General features: G+C 55.1%; 1 protein-coding gene across 1 annotated transcript; it reads left to right on the top strand.

The window, feature by feature from the left end:
- Positions 1 to 9539: 9539 nt before the first annotated feature.
- On the top strand, positions 9540 to 22185 carry FXYD3 (FXYD domain containing ion transport regulator 3). The gene is given in 9 exon segments (XM_047709664.1): positions 9540 to 9779; positions 16245 to 16351; positions 19198 to 19254; positions 20361 to 20393; positions 20496 to 20519; positions 21270 to 21375; positions 21377 to 21466; positions 21767 to 21804; positions 21945 to 22185. Coding segments are annotated over 7 exon segments (354 nt in total). The 5' UTR covers positions 9540 to 9779; positions 16245 to 16351; positions 19198 to 19211; the 3' UTR covers positions 21965 to 22185.
- Positions 22186 to 22560: the final 375 nt, after the last annotated feature.

Genomic DNA, 22560 nt, shown 5'->3' on the forward strand with positions numbered 1-22560 from the left:
TGACTTTAACACTCTTTCAAAAACTGAAGATTTCATGTGGCAGTGGCATACTTTTTTTCAATAGAAATAAAAAATATTAGGGGGCACCTGGGTGGCCCAGTTGGTTAAGTGTCTATCTTTGGCTCAGGTCGTAATCCTGGGGTCCTAGGGTCAAGCCACATTTTGGGCTTCCTGCTCGATGAAGAGCCTGCTTCTCCCTCTGTCCCTGCCCCTTCTCCCACTTGTGCTCTTTCTCAAACAAATAAAATCTTAAAAAAAAGCGCCCCACAAATATTAGATAAACAAACAGGAGTAAAATACTACCCAGTGCTTCCTCATTCCCTCCTAGGTGCTTCCGGAATTCCTGCACCAGCAGCCCACCAGCCAGCCACACTCTGGGAAATGCTGTTTTAATCCTCATACATGCCAGGAGGAGAGGGCTGTGGGGTGTGATGTCCTACAGGGGGCTGTGTAATCTGCTCCAGGTGGCATGTCTGAGGGAGTGAAGCTGGGGCTGTGATTTAACATCTCAGGAGAGAGGCCCAGGTCCCCCACTGCCAGCCCCTCCCTGCTGATCAGGCTTGGACACTGCTCCCGGGGGGCTGGGAGCGGGGGGTTCCCCGGCCCCCATGCTGGGGTGTTCTGGGAATGCACCTGGGAAGTCTCAACCATAGATTCCTCAGAGTCGGGGAAGGTGAGGGGCCCGCTCACATCAGGGCCTGGTGTAAGCACCCCTCTCTCCCACCTGGTTTGGCCAGATGAACCCTTGGATTTGAGGACCCAGTGCAGTGCCTTGAGGATCCCCACATTGACCATGGAGTCCCCTGGCCTAACTCAGAACGTCTTCATCCAAGGCAGCCCCCACCGATCTCCACAGTGCATGGTAGGAGCCCTCTTTGCTGGTCCCTTATTTCCAGCTCCACATCAATCTCGCCTTCTGACGGTAGGTTCCCCCACGCGTGTTCCCAAATGCTCAGCTATGAGTTTCTAGCACAGAGCCCCACATCGTTCTCTGCAGCAGCCCCCCATGGGCCCCTCAGCCGGCCTGCAGCCCCTTAAACTCCCCAGGGGCACATCTGGACCACCCCCTTTGCACCTGCCAGCTCGGGGCCCAGGAGGCCGAGAGTGCATCTCTAATGTCCTGCAGAGCGCCGGCCGGGGCCAGGCTCAGGGAAGGAGAGGCACCTGTGTCCTCACTGAGCTCCAGTTCCCCATCTGCGGATTGCTGGACTCACTCTGGGGCCTGCTGATGAAGTGGGGAGCTCCTCCTGGATGCCTGTGGAAACCTTCCCCTGGGGAAGGCCCTGGAAGCCATTTGTCCGCTCTCCCCATCTTACCCCACACCCACCTCTGCAGGCCTGCCCGGGCTGGCCCCTGCCAGACCAGACCGGCTGAGGACCAGGTTCCCTGCGAGCTTCCTGGGCCTGCTGATCCTCGAAAAATGGGTCGTGGAGCTGAGGTACAGGATCCCCAGGCCCACCTCAGCCCCCTCCCGGGCCCCCACAGCAGCCCTGGGTATCAGCCACTGCAACCACCCAGCACACAAGGCTGCCGTGGTGATGCTCCTACTGCCGCTGGCGCTCTGGCAGGCCGGAGGGCGCAGGAAAAGGACCAGCTGTGGTGGGTGGATCCCTGCGCTTGGCTTATGCCCCTCCCCTCAGTCCTGCAGAATCAAGTGACCAGGAGCGAGGCCATCAGAGGTGAGGCTAGACACACTCCCAATCTGGTCAATCCTCCCCCCGCCCCATTCCACTCTCAAGCCCTGGAAGCAGGACCCCCAGTGCCGTCCTCTCTCAGGACCTGGAGTTTGGGTCCCAGTCCCACTCTCTGCGCAGCCTAGTCCCCGCCTCTCCACCTCTTTCTGGATTAGCAATCCCCCGCAGCTGGCAGGGCCACTGTGGGCACCTGCACACCACTTCCCATCCCCGGCTGGCCACCTGGGTCCCCAGGGCCATCTGCACACACTGTTGAGATGCAGCTGAGATCCAGCCCTGCCACTTTGTCCTGGCGTCGTCCGTGCAGAAGTTGAGCTGGGGGGTGGGGAGCCCCAGTGCCAGAGCCGGTCCGGCTGGTGGTGCCGGGCTGGGACATGGTGGTGAGATCCTGAGACCCCAACAGGATGCGTGCTGGTGAATGAGGCGGGGGCTGGGCTAGAGAGTGGAGCGGGGAGGGGCCCCCCAGGGAGTGACTGACACAGTGGGAGACTGGGCGGTCACAGAGATAGGCAGAGAACCCGGCAGCAGAGAGCAAACAGCAGCTGGATAGGCAGACAGAAGGAGAGAGGGACAAGGAGACAGACCGTCCGGCAGATGGACAGAAAGATGGACAGAGAGAGCGTCAGGCTGATGATAAACCAGAAAGCCAGAATGATATCGGGATGAACAGAAGCATGGTGAGACAGAAGTCAGGGAGACAGATGGACAGGTGAACACACAGTAGGCAGAGGGTGAACCGCATGGTGGGCTCTCCTGAGGCAGAGGGACACAGGACAGGCGGGCCCTCCTCAGGTCTGGTCGTCACCACAGGTCTCTTGTTACTTCCTCCAAGGCCTGGGCTTCACCTCCACTACGCTCCACCCCTGACTTTCCTGGCTGCACAACCCTCTCTGGCTGCCTCCTGACCCCAGTCACTGGCTGAGCCCACTGGCTGGCCAACCTCCAACCCCTGAGCCCACCGAGGCTGCCCGTGCCCTGTCCTCTCGGATTCCAGGCTCGGTCTACAATTCCTCCCGGCCTGCGCCCTCCCCTTCCTCCCACTCACAGGGAAAACCCAACTGCAGAAAGCTCCCCTGTCCTCCTGCTCTTGCCCTTGGGCCAGCTTCACCTTGAAGGTAAAGCCATCATGACCTTGAAGGGCCACCTTCCCCAGTCCCTGCGACACACGCTCGCTCTCTCCCTCCCTGCCCCATGACCACTCACACATCCTTTCTCGAAACTCTGGAGCTCCCTCTGAGTCCTGGAAGCTGTAGTGACCATGGCCTCTGCTCCTGGGTCTCACCCAGGCACTCTTCCTGTTCTCTCTCCTCAGCATCCGTGGTTCTCAAAGCGGGGTCCCAGAGCGCACCATCAGCAGCACCCGGGAACTCGTGTGTGAAATGCAAGCTTTTGGGTCCCACTCCTGGCCACCACTCCCTGGGGCCCATGGTCTGTTTCAGCCGGCCTTTGGGGACCCTGATGCCCACTGTAGTTTGGGCCCCACTGGTCTGAGTCCGTGCTCGGTCTTCCCCTTCCTGCTGGGTCCTTCTCATCTTGTTCCAACAGGCTGTGATCTGTCCCATCTTTATAAACCTGCCCGAACCCTCAGCCTCTCTAGCTGTTGCCCCTTTCTTAGAAACCCTTTATGGCAAAACCACTGTGGCACTGTCTGTGCTCACTGCCTCCGATCCCCCCCTTTTCATTCTGTGAACCCCCTCTGGTCAGGCTTTTGTCCCCCTTCAAGCTCGTACCACCAAACCTCTCTGGATGAGGTTCCCTCGGTCCAGTGGCCCACTCCGTGACTTTAGACACCCCAACCCTCCTCCTCCACGAAGCACTTTCTCCCAGCTTCCAGAACCCCACGTTCCTGGTTTTCCTCCCACCTGTCCAGCTGCCGGCACCCCAAATCCTGGACGCCTGGGACTCGGCCCACCCTCCTCCTCTACCATCTTTACCCACAACCTTGGGCATCACTTTCATATTTTCTGCCGTCCATCCCCTTTCCCTCTTCAGAGTCTCACTCATCCCCTGAGCCTTACCCCCTTCTTCCTGATACAGGGGTTTTTATCTGAAATGCCTCCCACCAAGAGTCTGTACTGTCCCCCCCAGAACTGAGCCTTCAGGGGCCCCCTGATCCCAGTCCTGCCTCCTGTCCCCACAGCCAAGCGGGCACCTGCTTCCTCTGCCTCCGCCCTCCGCACACGGTACTCAGTCGTCCACCTGACCATGGACGTGGGCCTTGAACTGTGGATCCAGGATGCACACCTGGAAGCTGAGGTCACAGTTGCTGCGGTGTGTGTGGGCCCGAGGCCCTGCAGCCCCTGGGAACGTGCCAGCTGGAGCCTGAGCAGCTCCAGGCTGGAGGGCAGGAGGTGGGGCCCTGCAGCTCAGAATGGTCCAGCCGCCCGGCCCACAGGACAGCCAGGTAGGCAGGCCCCAAGGCCTATGGACAGCTCTCAGAACTGACAGGCCCCTAGCAATCTGGGCCTGTGGGCCCGTTCAGGGCCCGCTGCATGGAGAAGCTGTGTGCAGCCAGTGAGAGCCTGTCAAACTGTTGACATCCCTGTGGGCACCTAGTGTTTTCCCAGCTTCAGCGGTGAGCTGGAGGGAGACAGCAAAGAGGAGGGTGGGATCTGTGCCAAGACCGACTGTATACAGTGGCACAGGCTGTAAACTGCACAGAAACGTCTGTCCCTGCTTTGGGGTCTGAGAGGACACAACTCTTCTGTGTGTGTGTGTGTGTGTGTGTGTGTGTGTTGGGGGTGGTTCTGAGGAAAACACAGGTCTGGGGTTCTGAGGGACGGGTGAGGGGATTGTCCAATGCTTGGTGCTGATTTCTCTCCATCCCTCCTCGCTCCTGAACAATCCTGCCCCCAAAATGGCCACAGGGAGACATGTGCTGATCTCTGTGAGGCAAGTTGCCCATGCGAGGAGCCGCTGGCCTGCCGCAGACTGGGTCGGTCATGAGCGAGGCATGAGGGACACCAGCGGTCTGGTCAGTGATGGGGCCTGGGGGACCCAGCCTTCTGTGGCTGCCCCCAGCAGGGCCGTGTCCTGCCCCTAGGGGCTCCAGAGCTGAGCGCCCTCTGCTGGGAGCTGTGTGAGTGCACACTGGAGCCTGGTGGGGTTTCCGAAAGATAGGTGCTAGGTGACCCCCATCCCCACCCAGAGGTCCTACACTTGTCGAGGGGCCCCAGGGGGGCCAGTCTTCACGGTGTGGGTGGGCAGTGGGTACCCAAGCCCCACAGCCAGTGTGACTGGGGGGCGGTCGATCAAGGCGGGCACCCGTGGGATTAAAGGGGATGACGGAGGATCCCTTCTGGGAGGTGACAGGTAAGCCTGGGCAGGGACTGGGACGTGGCGTGTCGTAGATGCTTGAGCTTGGGTTGAACAAATGCTACAGAGAGGGGCTTCGATATGTTCATGAACTCTTCCAGCAACTGTTCATCAAGGTTTGGCCTGTGCTGGGTACTGGGGAGGTAGCAGGCAAGAGAATTTGATCTTGGGGCGGTGAATCCACGTGCTTGTGACAAATGACTTGTGTTCCTCCACAGCCAGCCTGCCCTGCCCGACAGCTGTAGGGACACTGTGCCAGGAGGACTGTCGGTGTGACACAGGCTTCAGGCTCAATGTCACCAACTGTGTGCCCCCGTCCAGTGTGGCTGACCCATGGGAGGCAGGAGCAGACACCCCCTGGCTGGGGGAGATCTCCGGGGCCTGGGGAGCGCGGGGAGTAATTCTGCCATCTCCCCCCACCACCGTGTGCTGCTCCCCCAAGGCTTGCCTGTGGGGCCTGCTCTGGGAGCCCAAAATCCTGCATAAAAGGCTCTGAGCTCAGTCCAGGGCCCTCAGTGACCTCATCCCAGGCCCGTTCTCAGAGAAGTGGACACACCGAGCCCCATCACCGGCGGGGGTGGGGGGACCTGGGGAGTGCAGTGGATGTTGTACGAGGGTGCCAGGCCTCCTGCAGGGCTGAGAAGACAGGAGGTGGCCCTGGGCAACATCTCCTGGGCACCATGTCCTGTCCAGAAACTCTGAGGCATCACTAATTCTGAATTCACACCTGGCCTCCAGGGCATTAGAAAGGTCTCCGTGTCAAGGCAGGAGGATAAAACCCAGTTCACTGAACACTTTGGCAGCTGGAAGACATGGCGTGTGGGCCCCCATTTGTACTCCTGGTCTGGGCCCCACAGGCGGGGGGAGGGAGTAGACGTTGGGCCCACACAACACAGGGAGTCAGTCTAAGAAACAATGTGGGGAAGGAATGAAGTAGGCGGCACCAGGACTGGCGGCGCGGGTTCGAATCCTGCTGTGCCCTTTGCTAGCTATCTACCTTGGCCTAGGGGCTGTCCATCTGTGTGGCTTGATTTCCCCCTCTGGGGCATAAGGGTACTGTGAGTTCCACGTGGCACAATTCTCTGCTCACACAGAACACACCAAGCAATTCTCCAGTTCCCTGTGGACACCATCCGGGCCTCCTAACATTCGATTTAATTCTGACACCACCTACCTGAAGAGAGCGCAGGTGACGGGCTGCCCCACAAGACTGTCCCCCCAACCTCAGATGCCAGCTGCAAGTAGTAGGCTGCCCACGACTTCGGTCTCAGAATTGGGGGTTCCCACAAGCCCCTCCTCGGGTTTGGTAATTTGCTCTAATGCTCACGTTTACGAGTTTATTATAAAGGCTGTCACGAAGGGTGCAGGTGAGCGTCCAGATGGAGGAATACACAGGGCCGGGGCCAGCGGGGTCCAGAACATGGGGGCTCCTATCCCCGGGCAGTTGGGACGGGCCACCCTCCAGGCGTGCGGACGTGTTCTGCAACCTGGAGACTCTGTGAACCCCATACTTGAGGGATTTTTTACAGAGGCTTCCGGACGTAGGCATGACCGGTCATTCACTCGAGTTCCGGCCCCTGTCCCTTCCCCAGGGACTTGGGACTGCAAGTTCCAAACTTATGGTCAGAATTTGGTCTTTCTGGTGACTGGAGCCATCCAGGTACCCGCCCAGCGTTGACTCATTAGAACAAAAGACACTCCTACTCCCCGGGAAATCCCAAGAGACTTAGGAGCTCGGTGCTAGGGAACTGGGGTCAAGGACCAAACCTCAGAACAAAAGATATCCCTAGCGCCCCCATCACTCAGGAAGTGACAAGGGTTTTAGGAGCTGTGCCAGGAATGGGGCAGAGCCAACATACAGATTTCTTAACATGTGCTTATCTGTGTGCGAAGACTAAGAGATGCGAATTGCCAAGGACAAGACATTTAGTCAGTGCATAAAAGGATTTGATAAACAAATAAAACATATAATTGCAAAGTCAAACCAGCTTTCTAGCAGCACCCCGACGCCCCCACTGCAGGCAAAGGTGCAATCTTTAAAAAACCACCAAGTCAGATCACATGTCCCTTTTTAAAGCCCTCTCATGGCTCCATCTTACTCGGACTAAAACTATGGCCTGTGTGACCCCACAAGACTGGCTTCTCTGCCCTCACATCCTCTTCCTAACCACCCCCCAACTCTGTTCCTGCCACATCGACTTCTCCATTGTTCCCCCAACACTCCAGGCAGGTTCCCACCTCAGGGCCTTTGCACTAGCTGTTCCCTCTGCCTGAAATAGTCTTCCTTGAGATGCTCACACAGCAGATGCTGACACATCATCCTTCATGTGTCAACTCAAATGTCACTTCCTCTGGGAAGCCCTCCCTGACCACCCCCATGAAAGGAGTCCCCCTAAGTCTCTCTCCACTATAATCTCCCATTTTCTTCCCTTCAAACTATTTGTCAGTATCCCAAATCATCCTTTCTATTAATCACTTCTTTGTTTCCTGTCTTCCTCTTGACAGTATAGGAGCTCTCCAAGGTCAGGGACTTTGTTTATTTTGGTGGAAAAAAAATAGACAAAAATTCCTGGGAGAAAGACAATAAACTTCAACAAAAGCCTCAAGTATGTCCAAAGGCAATGCACGCAGTTCATTCTGGAGAAAAATAAGGCAGGGAAGGAGGTTAAAGAGAGGGAATCATGTAGACACATGAGGGAAGAGGGTCCAGGTAGAGGGACCAGCCACTCTAAAGGTCCAGAGATTGGAACAGGGCCTGGTGTGTGGCTGGAGCAGAGTGAGCAAGGAGCTGAGTGGGTGACAATGAGGACAGAGAGGTGACAGAGGCCAGTCTCCAAGGGCTGCCCAGGCCGCAGTGAGGACTTTGGATTTTATCTGAGTGTACCAGGGAGCCATGGAAGGGTTTGAGCAAGGGAGTGACAGGATCTCGTGGAGACTGGATCACGGGGGCAGAAGCCAGCGGCCCCAAGGGCCTGGTGTCTGGGGAGGACTTCCTGACCCATCTGGGCATCTGTTCTGTTCTGTTCCAGGTATGCAGGTCCCAGCTCGGCCTGCCCCTGCTTCTGGCTGAGGTCATGCTGCGGGCCTTCTCCAAATCTTCAGCCATCACCGTCTCTGGACCTCAGTTTCCTTATTTGTAAAAGGGGTGATGAAAGTCTCTATCTCATGAGATTATTGTGAGGTATAAACAAGATGGTGTGTAGAGAGCAAGCTTCAGGGAACTGCTAAATTATTGGTTGTTCTTCTCATTTGATGTGTGATAATGACCTTGTATAGTTTCTGGCTAACCCAGGTTTCTTCAGTGAATTCAAGAAGAAAATATGAATTATTATAAGAGATAACACCTGGAAGGAGTCCAGAGCAGGGCCTAGCATACAGTGATTGCTCAGGAAACATTATCTAAGACAATCCTTTCACCGTCATCACCACTGTCATCACCATCATCACCACCATCACCACCATCACCACCATCACCACCATCATTACCTTCATCACAACCATCATCACCATCACCACCATCTTCACCATCACCATCATCACCACCATCACCACCATCATCACCCTCACCACCATCACTACCATCATCACCATCACCACCATCACCACCATCACTACCATCATCACCACCATCATCACCATCATTACCATTAACACCATCATCACCATCACCACCATCTTCACCATCACCATCACCACCACCATCACCACCATCACCACCCGCACCACCATCATCACCATCACCACCATCACCACCATCACTACCATCATCACCACCATCATCACCATCATTACCATTAACACCATCATCACCATCACCACCATCTTCACCATCACCATCACCACCACCATCACCACCATCACCACCATCATCACCACCATCATCACCATCATCACCATCACCACCATCAACACCATCATCACCATCACCACCATCACCATCATCATCACCATCATTATCATCAACACCATCATCACCATCACCATCATCACCACCATCTTCACCATCACCACCATCACCACCATCATCACCATCATCATCACCGTCATCACCACTATCCTCACCATCAGCACCACCATCACAATACCTCCTGATGAGACCTCCACATTCTCTGCCTTGCCCTTATGACCCGCCCTTGGCCTCTAAACTGCCCTCTGCTCCCTCAGTCATCTTCTGGTTGGAAACCTTCCAGAATGGTAATACTCAGCTAATTATTAACCCCCATCTGTGTCCCTCCAGAGCTGGCCTGCCCTCCCAACAGCCATGATGAGCTCTGCAACTCCTCACATGTCTTGGCTCCTGCACTGAGATGGCCCTGCCCGGCTGCTGCCTGACACCATGTGGGGCGGGCCACCAGTGTGAGCTGGGCCTTGTGCTCAGGGACACTAACTGTATGTCCCTCATCCAAGTGGCTGTTCCTTGGGTGGCAGGTACCACCTGGCCAGGGGGGATTTGGGGGCTGGGGAGCACTGGGAGCCGTTCTGCCACTGCCCGACCACGCCATGTGCTCGCTGCTCCCCCGCCTCCCGCAGGCCTGGGCAGAAATATGGGAGCCTGAGAGGCATCTCTGGGTGTCACCCACTCTCCCCTGGGGAGATACCTACTGGGCATCTGAGTACTCGCCCATCACCGCCTTCCATGGGAGGACTTTTGAGCTCTAAGGCACCTCTGCTTCTGTCTTTTCCAACCCCTGTGGCTCCTCTGGCTCACTGCCCTTTTTCCAGGTGGAAGCTGTGAAGGAGGACAGGTCCTTCTCAAAGATGTCTGCCCAGGTGATCAGTCTGAGACTTGTCCACAGAGAGACTTGACCTGGCCAAGATAAGCACTTATTGGCCTGGAGATACTTGGACTGATTAAAGCAAAAAGAAATGCTTTGGCTCAAATGAAATAAAAATCATGGGACATATTCCAGTGAAAGTGCAATGATGCCAGGTCCACAGAATTTCTCCGTGCACTAGTTTGGTTACTATTATTTACAAATAACAGAAAACCTCATTAAAATTAACTCAAACAAGTCAGATTTTTAGATTCATAACTGAAAGTTCCAGAGGGAGATCAGGCATGACTTGATCAGAGTGCAGATTCTGTTTCTCAGCATTTCTCTTGGTTTGTGGTCCTCTTTAGTGTTAGCTTTGTCCTGAGGTTGGCTCTTCCTGTGGTGGCAAAACGATCGCAATTTCCGGGTCCCAAATGTGCATTTCCCACTATTCAAAGCAAAACCCAAATCTTTTCTTCCCTCAATTACTAAGCAAAATTCTGGGCCTCACTTTGATTGGACCCCACTGGACCAATGGTTGCGGCCCAAAGATTATCTTAGCCTCTCTGGTCCTACCCTCAGGAGCTGCAGGTGGGAGAGACACCCCCCACCCCAGCCCTTGTAGCTGCTCATCGCAGGGAGCCCACTAGGGTGGGCTCACGTTCCCAAACCAGTATTTCTCATTGTAACAATTGTCAAAGAATGTAAATGCCCTTCAAAAACTCCCTCCTGAGACCTGAAAATTTTATCTGGAGCCCATAGGGGTGGATGTGTTTTCCATGCCTGAGGGCCCCTGCCTACAAGAGTTCCATTGTTGGCTGTTGGAAAGCACACCGCCCTGCCCCTTCCACCCCACCCCCTTCCAGGAAGGGAACCAGCTTTCAGAATTAGTCACAGGCTGCCAGCATCCCACACAACAACCCCATTGAGTTGAAAGGGCAGCCTGGGCAGGGTGAGGGCTATTCTTAGCCTAATTTACGGATGGGGAAACTGAGGTGCAGAGAGACGACTGGCTCGCCTGAAGTCACATAGTGAGAAGGGGGTGGAGCTAGGATGTGAACCTGGGCTCTCTGGCTCCAAGTTCCTTCCCTCTCCACCTGTGGACCTACTGCGTGCCTCCCAGGTGTGATCCCACTTAAGGAGAGCAGGGTCCTTGATTCATCGGTTATGAGGCCTGGGATATAGTAACTCTCAAAAACGGTTTTCATTCAGTCACTCAACAAATATTTCTTGGGCACCTACTATGTGCCGGACCCTTGTGTTTGGCGCTGGGGACATGGAAGGAATGGAACAGCTGAGGTCCCTGCCTCCCAGAGCTGACATTCCAGAGGCGAAGGAGATAATAAGTAGAACCAGTAAGTGTGTATACACTATGTCAGGAGGTGATCGGTGCAAATGCTATGGGGAAAGAAAGAGAAAATAAGGTAGGATGGATTTCCAGGAGGAAGATGTAATTTTGAATCCAATGGCCAAGGAAAGCCTCATCAAGAAGGTGATGTTTGAGCAAAGCCCTGAAGAAAGGAGGTGAGGGAGGGACCCAGGTGTGCACCTGCGAGGAGATTGGGTCCGCTAGAGGCAACAGCAGGTGCTGATGTCTGGAGGCTGGAAAGGCGCTTCTGTGCTGGAGGGCCAGCGGGGAACCCAGGGTGGCGGGAGGGAGCGAGCAAATGAGTGAGTGGTTGAGGGGGAGGAGATGATGATGTCAGAGTGGTGACAGGGGACCAGCCAGAGCAGTGACTTCTGGGTCGTGGGTCACAGTGAGGACTTTGCTTCTGCCAGAAGAGAGCTGCAGCCAGAGGATGCTCTGAGCCAGCAGGGCCCTGCCCTGACTCAGGGGTTCACAGTCTCCCTCTGGCTGCAGGTGAGCAGGGAACAGACAAGGGCCGGCAAGGGAGCATGGAACCTGGGAAGCGGCGGCTGTGGGGTCCAGGACAGGCCAGGGTAGGGGCAGTGGGGGAGAAGTGGTTGGTTCTGGAAATATTTTTTGTGATCTAATTCTTTTTTCTAACCTGCTGTCTGTTCTCGGGACTCTCAAATTTACCCGGGGTCCTGTTCTTTGGTCGCTCTGCTCCCTCCCCTCCCCACACATACACACAAGTGTGGAGCCCAGTGACCTGGTTTGGCATCCCAAACTTGACCCTTTGTTAACTGTGTGCCTTGGTACTAATGACAGCCCCTCTCTGCCACATCTACCCTCATTAGGTGAGTCACGCCTGCCCAGCAGGTGGCGAGGCCCACAGCCCAGTAGAGGTTAATTCGTTGACAATAGAGTGAGGCAGTTAGGATAGTTGGTAAATGACTCAGGGATGCACAGGGGTGTGGAGTTGGTTCTGCTGGATGTGGCACCGCCTTCTTAGACACCAGGGTGCAGGGGGAAGGAGAATGGGACTGCTGAAATGTCAGGGGCCCCACTGCCAGCAAGCTGCTGGGTCAGTGCCTCCCCGGAGCCACCGGCGCCAGCCAAGCTCTTAGAACTGCAGATTCATCTCCCTATGTCCAAAGCCAGGTGGGAGCCTGCCAGCCCCGGAGCCAGCCTCAGAGCCCCAGGGTCCCTTGGCAGGAGCCGGTGAGGCCCCCACAGCTGGGGAGGGCCAGAGCCGGGCACCCAGGGGTCCAAGACGATGCAGGCCACCCAAGCAAAGGAAGAGGAAGACACCGGGGGAGGATGAATAAAGAGCACAGCTTTTATCCATGAAGAAAGAAATTCATAGAACAATTAATCTCCCAGGTGCCATATACATAAATCCATAATTTCCTAAGTCCCATTAGATTCTGTTTACTTAACACTTTATCCAATTCCGATTTACCTTTTCTTCCATTCTTTTGCCATTTTTTTTTAAATCTTGCAAGGGATTAGTTTGTGTTGACTTGAATTGGAGATTTTTTATTCCTTTTCTGCAACTTTAAGTTTGAATTTTTGTCGCGACAGGAGATTTACCTGAGGATACAAGGAACCCAAGTACCCTTCAGGAGATGCCCTGATTCTATTTTGTTTTGTCTGCTTTTGCTCCATATATCTGTACCCTAGTTATTATTTTTTTCTGAGTGTCTGGCCTCGCAGGCATCTTCTCCTGCCCATCTTTGAGCAGGTGGGCACTGCGAAAGACTGGCTCTTCTCCACTGGTACTTGCCCATCAAAGCTTTTTTGGGACAGAGTCACAACACACGACTAAGCCTTTCCTTAGCTGTGTCTTTTCTGCAGTCAAGGGCAGACTAAGGTTGACGGTCCTGGGGTCTTTCCTGGATAAGCCACACCCGATCCATCCTGGGCCAGAAGGCCCAAAGGCGGAAGCAGGTTTGAGACAGGAGGTGGGTCTCCCTGTCCCATATTCTCTCCCATGAAGCTTCAAACCAGGGGGAGATGGTCTTGCCCCTTCAGCCACTGCTGTCGAGCAGGAATGTTCACACAGTTAGGCTATGTCTTCCTAATCAACCAGAAATGCAGGTTAACTATTGGAAACATCCTGATGCTTAAACATTGGTGACTATTAATTTTTGCAACACTTCGTAAACCAAAGGAAACGCGTACAATAGTTGGGTTTTGGTCTTTCTGAACATCAGAAGCATAATGGCAAAATCAAAATTAATTAAGTCTGAGTTGGTGACTATGTAACGCCCTATGGCTTTGATTTCGTGCTTCAGTTTGGCATTCCTGAAAACTGGGGTGTTCAGAAGCTATCTGTAGGTTTGGTTTTTCTCATCTTGCAAGAATTCCTAGGATACTGAGAATTCACAGCTAATCACAACTTCAGCGGATTCTTTAGGACCAAATGATGTCAAAAACAAAATGAACGGCAATTATTTCAAATTACTTTATTATTAATATAGTATAATATACAACAAATATTTACATATAAAAGATGATATATACAGACATATATATATAGAGAGAGAGGGGAGATTCAGATATGTTTGAAGTTAAGTTGACCTAGAACACACCCCAAAAGAGATCCCGACTCCCTGCAAACCTTCCCCAAGTGTCAGTGGGCACACCTTCACCTGTCCACACGGGGGTCTGAAGTCCTTTCTCCCTGGGCCTGAAGCCCCAGCCCCAGGCCAGCACACTTGTGGATGACACCTTCTAGTCCAGCCCCAGGGGGACGTTATCATTGGCCTGGGTTGGGTTAAAGCCCCATAAATGAAAAGCCACCATCATTAAAAGTTCAGGAAATGAAGTTGGCAGAAGTTGCTTCCCCAAGCTGAAACCAGCCCTTAGATGTATTCGCTGGACTTGCATACCTTTTAAAACCTGCATATATTTTTTTTAATCTAGCCAACTTTTAAAAAAAGTAAACTCTGCACCCAATGTGGGGCTCAAACCTATGACCCTGCAGTCAGCAATCGCCTGCCCCAATGACTGAGGCAGCCAGGAGCCCCTGAACCAACTTTTAATATTGGGAATTCCGTATGAAGATTCAGGTTTCTGACATCGATTGAAAATGTAGCAGCAGTTGGCTAGGATTGTGTAGAGATGACCTTTCAGTTCTCTTAATTACACTTTTTTTCAAAGTAGGACATTTTCAGAATATGTAATTCAAAAAGTACAAGAGGGAGTCTCCCTCCACCCCATCCCCCAGCCTCTCACTCCTCCTCTCCAGAAGCAGAATATCCAAAGATACTTCATTCATGAACAAGTGTATGCATACACATTCTTTTCCACCTCAAAGATGTACTTCTATACATCTTGCTCCCCTTCTCCCCCCCAGTACGTAGCAAGACATCTGGGAGCTGCTTCTGTCTCTGTCTGCATGAGCTAGCTACAGTTGTTTTGGGGGCTGCCTTTTAAACAGGACAATTTTCCCGTTTGCCCAGTTGCCAGCCCTCCCTAGGGTCTCATGCCTGTCCTGTTTCACTCGTTCACAATTCTTGCCTGGCCCCTTTGGCATTTCAGTTTGCAGAATCTGGCACAGGTGAAGGACAGCCTAGCCCCGGAGCTCTGGCCCCCTCGCTCTCTGAAGCCTGCAGTTCTTGAACTTTCCAGCAGAGGGAGACACCACTCATCCCCAAGAGCACCAAACTGGTCTTCCCAGGGACATTGTAATAGGGAAATGTCTGGGTGAGGGATGCATGCTCTCTTCCCAGAGACAAAGACCCCCTTAGCTGGACTGGGATCCTCCCCTCCAGGCCTCCCTTAACTCTTGTTTCTGTCTCTCCCCGAACCTCCCACTTTGACTGAGCCCCACCCCCGAGCATCCCCTCCACTCCTTGTAGGGACTGGCCCCTTCCTAATGGGAGGAGGGTGGTGGTGGTTGGGGGTGTGGAGAGGCCTTGTCCTAGTCTAGGGCCTGGGATTGAAAAATTGCCTGAGGGAGCCACATAAAGAAAGCATGTAATTGGGCGTGCCTTCCTTGCTTCCCCATCCCTTTCTGCTAGGAAGTGGGGGGTCCTTTCTCTCTGTCCCCAGCAGACAACCCCCAGCAGAGTCTTGACCTCGGAAACCCCCTTTCCCCATCCTGCACTCCACCCTCTCCCTGGCCTGGCTCCTGCAGCCCTCGGTCCCACCCCCGAGATGGTGTTGGGGGTCGCCTGGAGTCCAGCTGGTGGCCAGGGCACAGCCACCCCTTTCCTGGCCCTGCCCCTCCCCATGACCCCAATCCTCCGCCAACCACTCAAAGGCGCCTTGTTCTCCATCCAGCCCCCAGACAAAAGTCCCTCTGTCTGAAAAGGCAGAATTGGGGGGAGGGGGCACCCCAACGAGGACCGTGTGGGGGCCCACGCAGACCCCAGCCAGAAGGAATGTCATGAGGAGGAGGGGCAGGAGCAGGGAGGGAGGTGAAGGGAGCCTTGCACAGTGCAATGGCCTTATCCAGAGTGGGAGGCAGCCTCCACCCTAACGCTCACTGCATAGACCCGGGCATCTGGCTCCCAGCACCCTTGGGAAGAGCCTGAACTGGGAAGGTCTGCTTGATGCTCAGAAACCAGTCTCCAGTCTCTCCAGGGCATCATGGGCATGTGGGAGAGAGGTCTAAAGCCCGACAGCCACCCCCCACCCCTTGTGCACCCCCACCCCCACTCCCACCTCATGATCTTGGTCATATCAGCCTCTTCTGCTGACCCTCAAACTGTCAAAAGCAGCAAGTGGTCTGGAAAGGGACCTCGGATGACCCACAATTGCCACCAAGCCCTCCTCCAAGTGTAACCTGCCATATAAGTGAAGGAAATGAGACAATTACGCCAATGCATTGCTTTTCCCCACCATTCTTCGAGGCAGAAGCTTTGCTGCTAAAGACCCCACATTTCTTCCTTCCAGGTCCTTTTCACAGGGGCAAGAGATTGAAGAAAGCCCCCTCCCCGGATGCGAGGAGCGGACTTCCGCCCCGTCCTATGCTCCTTCTGCCTTCCTGAGGCTGTTGTGACCTTGGGGACCTCGGGGGGAGCTCCCTGCTGGGAAGAAAGGGTGGTAGCTGTCTCTTTAAGAGCAGGAATGGGGTGAGAGAGCCCCTGAGCTTTAGGGAGTCTGACTTGTTCTCTACCTGCCCAGGTTTGCCTAGGGCGTGGCAGCTGTGGATAAAGGCAGGACTCAGGTTTAGCAGCCGCATTCTCCCCTTCTCTCCTGGAACTTTCCAAGCAGCCTGGGGAGCCACACAGGTGAGAGGCTGGGGTCCCCTGCTTCCAACACCCTCTCGGCTCTGCCCCCAACCTCTCCCTGCCCCTCTCTAGAACTTCCTCTCTTCAAGGATCTTTTCTGGGGGGCAGGGGACAGGAGGTTAGAGAAAGCACCTTCAACTAATGTGATCATCCCCCCATCATTCTCCCTTCGGGAGGCTGGGTGAGCTAGCTGGGATGAGCCCACGAGTGGGATTGGGGTGACTGGGTAGATCAGGGGTGTCTGAGTTGACCAGAAACATCTGGATCGGGGGTATCTGGGTGGATAGGGTTGGAGCGGACTGCTTGGGTGGGTGGGGGGTATCTAGGTTGATCAAGGCTGGATTGAGGGTATCAGAGTGCATGGGTGGGTGACTGGGAGGACTTGGGGTGTCTAGGGATTGAGGATGTGTGGATCCCGGAGACCTCTTGGAAAAGGGAACAACGGCTTCCTGGGGAAGCTGTAAAGTGGGGAGTTGGGTAGGAAATTTCAGGGATATGGGTGAGTCATTCTGCACAAGCTTGATGGGCCTGGCCACCATCATGGAGGAACAAAGGGGATAGCAGAGGGCGGACCGTGGGAACGTCCATTACCCGGGTGTTGGGACCGGCAGGGCAGGGAAGGAGCCCAGAAGGGTGGGCACAGCCTCCCTCTGCCGGCTGTCTTCCTCTCCAAGGCTTCACGCCAAACTACAGTCAGTCCGGAAGCAGCTCAGGAGCCCCTTCCAGCAACAGCCTGGGAGGGAAAGGTGAGGGCAGATGCCAGACACCAGCTCCCAGTGGCCTGCCCTGTAGGAGAGCCAGATTGGGAATGTGGCCCCAGGGCTGGGGTGCAGCCAAGATTACTCCCACATCTCCCCTAGGCCAGGGATGCTGGGAGAGATGCCCTGGGGATGGGGAGTAGCAGAGCCCGGCAGCCAGGGGGACTAGGTGAACTCCATGGAAAGAGACTTCAGAGCTGGGGCTCTGGGTCCCTGGTGACAGCTGCAGCATTCAGCTGCATTAGCGGGGGTTATGGGGCTCCGACAGCACCGTGGGGTAACCACAGTGCCACCCCATCACGCTGCGGAGTTATATGAATAGGCGTGAAGCGCTGAGACCAGGGCCCGGTGTACGGTAAACGCTCACAGGGCACTAGCTCCTATTACTGGGGTATCATCTCGGGGCTTTAGACAACAGCTGGTCCTTCTCCAGACCTGTGCCTGGAACCACCAGGCTGTCCTGCCCACACACCTGCTCCAGCTCTCCTCCCCAAATCTACGGGGTCCTGAATGCCTTAGCAATGCTCCCCAAAGCTATAGACCCCCTGCCTGCAAGAAATGGATGCCTTTGAGTCCACCATATGGGATTCAGGGCTGAGAGGATGCCCAGGACCTGAGTGTGCCCAGGGAGAGGGAGGAGCCTGTGAGAATGTGCAAGAAACAGAAGAGAATGTGAGGTGGGGGTGACACGGAGGGTGCAGAGACAGATGGGGTCACTGTCTTCAGCGGTGGAGAGGAGTCTGGGGACAGAGCAGGGAGTGTCAGATGGCTTAGTGAGGGCCCGTGCCATCGGTGAAATGAGGGCTGGAACAGATCATCTCCGGGGTTACCCGGTGGGGGGAGGGGAATGGGCGAAGACACAGCAAGGTCAATGGTGGGGGTCCAGCACAGGGTGGGGCAGAGGACGTGCTGGCTTTCACTAGCAACACTTTGACAGTGTCTGCTGGTGGCAGTGGGGCGGGTACTGGGAGAGGACTAGGGGACACACAGAGACGGGGGCTTAGCTCAGGCACCAGGAATGGGGTGAGGGTGGGCTGAGACCAGACCAGGAGGGGATTGGAGGGGTTCTTCTTGCTGGACAGGCCTGTCTGGAGAAAGAGGAAGTAATGGCTGCCAGGAGGAGCTTGGCAGGAGCAGGGGTAGGCAAGGGGGTAAGGCCTGGGGCAGGGCCAGGGGTAGGAGCTGGGGCTGGGGCAGGGGTTGAGGCAGGGGCAGGGGCTGGGGCAGGGGTAGAGGCAGGATCAGGGACAGGTACAGGGACAGAGGCCAGGGCAGGGGCAGGGGCTGTGGCAGAGGTAGGGGCTGGGGCAGGGGTAAGGGCTGGGGCTGGGGCTGGGGCTGGGGCAGGGGCAGAGGCAGGACAGAAACGAGGAGTCATGGGGGCAGAAGATGGGGCTAGTGCTGCAGCCATGTGACTCCTCTCTGCTCTGGCCCTCGCCCCTGCCCCAAGCCTCTAGCTCTCTCCTCCCCACACCCTGCTCTGAGCAGCCTGAGGAGCCAGCTCGAGATTTATGGAGTCTGGCCAGGGCGGGCAGGCTCTGAGCTGTCTCTGAGAGACACACCCGGCAACCCGGGCCTCCTGCCACCTGGCTCCCTACATCCCATTTCCCAAAACACCCCGAGGCCCCCATAGTCCTGAGCCACAAACAGCCGCTGCAGAGCTGGGCTGCTCAAAATCCTGCTCCCTGCCAAGGTGATCCTATGCACCCATTTTTAGTTTTCAGAGCCTCAGTTTCCCCATCTGTAAGCTGGGGTGAACAGCAGGCAGCGCCTCCCTCATTTGGTCACCAGGGCCATGTCCCTAGAGCCCCAGGTCTGTGTCTCGAGCCAGTGATTCCTGCAACTCCTCTCCAGGTTCGAGTTGCCGCCACCCCCCACCCCGCACCTTCCCACCCCTCAATCCCCTTTGATGGCTCCTCCTCACCTCCCAGACAGGGCGTTGGTTAATAACAGCCTCTCTGCCCCGGGGCGAGTTGTGTACCCTGGAGAGCAGAGTATAAGAGGACTGGAAACCAGAGGCACTGCTCTGGCACCTTGGTTGGGGGGCCCCCATAGAGCTGGACTCTCCCCCCATCTCTCCCCCTCCAGGCCAGCTGGCGGACATGCGGGAGGTGACAACACTGAGCCTGCTCCTCCTCCTGGCAGGTGAGTGCCTGGGCCCCTCACTGCCTTTCCCAAACCCTGCCACAGAGTGTTGGTCAAGCCCCATGTCTGTGCATCTGTGGGTGTGTCTGCCTCTCTCATGCTTTCTGCCTCTGCGGTGGGGCGGCGACTCCCCGGTCAGCATCTCCTTGAGGGTCGCAGTGTCGCACTGATGGTTTCAAGGTGCACACAAAGATAGGCCCCCCTTACGGCAGCGGCTCACACAGCTAGTCACCCCCTTGAGGTCTCTCCGATGAGAAGACTCAGCCCTGGGCACTGGGTCTTCAGCACCTCCCTCGCCCTTTATTATGAGAGGGAGCTGGGAGCTTCACGGATGCAGCCGTTACGGAAATCCTTTGTGTCTCAGTTTCCCCAGCTCTACTAGTAAGCACTTAGTAGCCACTGTGAGGATTACACAAGTTGATATTTGAAAAGCGGTTAGAACAGGGCCTGGGACAGAGTAAGCTCTAGGTGTTCGTGCTTTAAATATAATTAGAACTTATTAATCACCCTTGAACACACAAGATCAGAGTTTAGGCCCAGAGCTCAGGTAGCCCACGGCTTCTAGCCAGAATGTAATCCTAGTCCTTTGCTTTTATTGTATTTTTTTATCCCTTACGTTGGGCCAGGCTGGCATTCCATTCAGGGTAGGGAGAGAGGGCTGCATTTTTAAAGAAAGTGTATTAAGTTTATCGTTAGTAATTTGCTCTACAAGGAAGCGGTGAGGAAATGCCAGAACAGGTGGGGTATGGACGAGGCTCCAAGAATGACTGGGAGCTGGGACCATCTGTCATCTTGACGAGAATGTTGCTCAGTTTCTGCTGGAGGGAGGATTAGCCAGGTGTCTGGAAACATCAGGCCAAAGAGGGGTCCCAAGCCACCTAGGCTAAAACCTATTTTGGGAGGCAAAATGTGGGTAGACCTGGGGGGCTCACAGGTATGGGGCGGCGAGGAAAGGAAGCCCACACCTCCAGGTTTGGGGCTGGGACCCCTGTGCCCTTTGGAGGCGAGGACCTGTCCACCAGGGGCCCCTGAGGCTCTGTGGCCCTGCCTCCCAGCTTTGCTGAGGTCCGCAGGCCATCCCCTCTCCTTCCCACTTCTCCCAGCAGGCCTGCCTGTCTTGGATGCCAACGACCCAGAAGGTGAGTCAGAATCCACCACCAGGCTCACCCCCAAATTCTAGCCCCCACCCTTGCCTCCTGGCTGTTGTCCTGGATTCATGATCTTTTTCTCTTTCTTTGCAGATAAAAACAGTCCTTTCTACTATGGTGAGAGCTTGTGCCCCTCTCTTGGCCCCCTCCCACCCACTCCCTCTCCTAACATTTTGTGTCTGTGGACCCACAGGGCTTGGGTGGGGGTCCAATGTGGGCGAAACAGGAGGTGAGGATAGGAAGGGGTAAGGATGGGGAGAGAGAGAGGTCAATACAGTGTAATAAAGGAAGGAGCCACACGGGTCTGGTCCCAGGGAAGGTTCTCTTCTGGCAGGAGAGCAGCGCAAAGGAAGATGGGAAGGTTCACCAGAAGCCGTTGTTATGGTTCAAATCAAATGTTAGGAGGAGGCTGGCTTTGCAAAAACTGCCCGGAGGAGGGAAGTTATTGGGCGGCCTTTCTGCGGTTGCTCACACACACAGCAGACACCCTCCAAACCCCCGGACCTTTGTACTTTCCGATCTCCCTGCCAGGTCCCCCCCTGCCTCATCTCCCCAGGGCTCTGCTCAGAGAGGCCTTCCCTGACCAGTCTCCCTAAAAGAGCTGCCCTCTGTTCCCTGGCTTTGCTTATTTGCCTTCAGAATGCTTATCTCCACTTGACCTTCCATTAAATCTCTTATCGGTTGTTTGTGTGTAAGGGAGAATGTGAGCACAATGGGGGCGGGCTGCGGGGCTCTTTGTTCTCTCCCCTCTGTATCCACAACTCCCTGCCGGTGGTCAGGTTCCCCATACCCACCTGTCGGATAGATGGAGGTTTGGACGGGGAGGACACAGGTGGGCACTAATGGCCTCCTCTGGGTTTCTCCTAGACTGGCACAGACTTCGGGTCGGTGGGCTCATCTGCGCCGCGGTTCTGTGCACCATCGGCATCATCGTCCTCATGAGTGAGTGGGGACCCTGGAGGCCGAGCTGGCAGGGCAGGGCGGGGCTGTGGGTCCTCTCCCTCAACCATCCCTTCTCCCCTGACAGGTGGGAAATGCAAATGCAAGTTCAGCCAGAAGCCCAGGTAAGACGGGCTCCCCATGTGCCTACTTCATACTGAACAGATACCCTTTCCCTGGTCAAAGAACTGAATCTCGCAGAAAAAGGGCTCCAGGCCTTGCCCTGGAGAATTCCTGCCACTGAGATGTCCCAGGTTTATTCTTCAGAGCTGATCATCTTCAGAGGACCCGAAAGCCTGAAAAGCTTTGGTCCCATTCCAGGAAAAATAGCCAGGAAGCTCTGTCAGGGCAAGCTGAGAATCCTCTAGCCTTAAGGGAGAGGACAAGGGGTATGGAAACACATCTCACCACTTTTCTTTCCCCAGCCACCATCCAGGGGAAGCCCCACCTCTCATCACTCCAGGTAAGCCGGGAACAGAATGGGGATGCAGAGAACACGGGCCGTGAGGGCTGGACGTGTGCGAGTGTGTGTGCCTGTGTGTGCATGTGTCTTGGGGAGAAAACTCCATCTGCTCCCACAAGCTGACCCACCATGTCTCCCAGGCTCTGCCCAGAACTGTTGAGGATGGAACCGCTGAAAGGACACAGAGATCCCTTCCTGTCTCTTCCTCCAAGTCCTGGTTCTGCACAGGAGCCCAGACTCCAGGATGGAATTCTCCCTCTTCTCCTCAGAGAAGGGCCTCACCTTACCTCTCACTGGAGGGGTCTTTTTGTTCAATTTTTATTCTAAAAATGGCTCTTGCCTCCTTATCCTTTATTTTAAAAATTGATTAGCCCAAGTGTCCTCAAGACTCCCTATGTGTACGTCACAGTGGGCTTTTGAGGACTAGCAGAAGGTGGATACACCCTGGCAGCTGGGACAGAAGCTGGCAGCTAAATCTCTTTGCTGGGAAAAGTTCAAGGCCTGATGGATGGCATGAGGCCCGCCCTCTACCCCCAAGGCTAGGGGAACCACAAGGGCAATTTAAAATTTTCTCGTAGCCAAACGGCGGATGCTTTGGGGAATGAAAGAGGGCCCTAGCCAGATGGAATGCTGGGATATTCCAGTGGACACTGAGACCATACCGGGAAAACAAGGATGTGGCTCTTACTACCACAGTATGAATAGTCAGATACATTATGATTTTAATGGTAAGACCCCCATGACCCTCCCACTCCC

Source organism: Lutra lutra, chromosome 17, assembly GCF_902655055.1.
Source record: "Lutra lutra chromosome 17, mLutLut1.2, whole genome shotgun sequence".
NCBI lineage: Eukaryota > Metazoa > Chordata > Mammalia > Carnivora > Mustelidae > Lutra > Lutra lutra.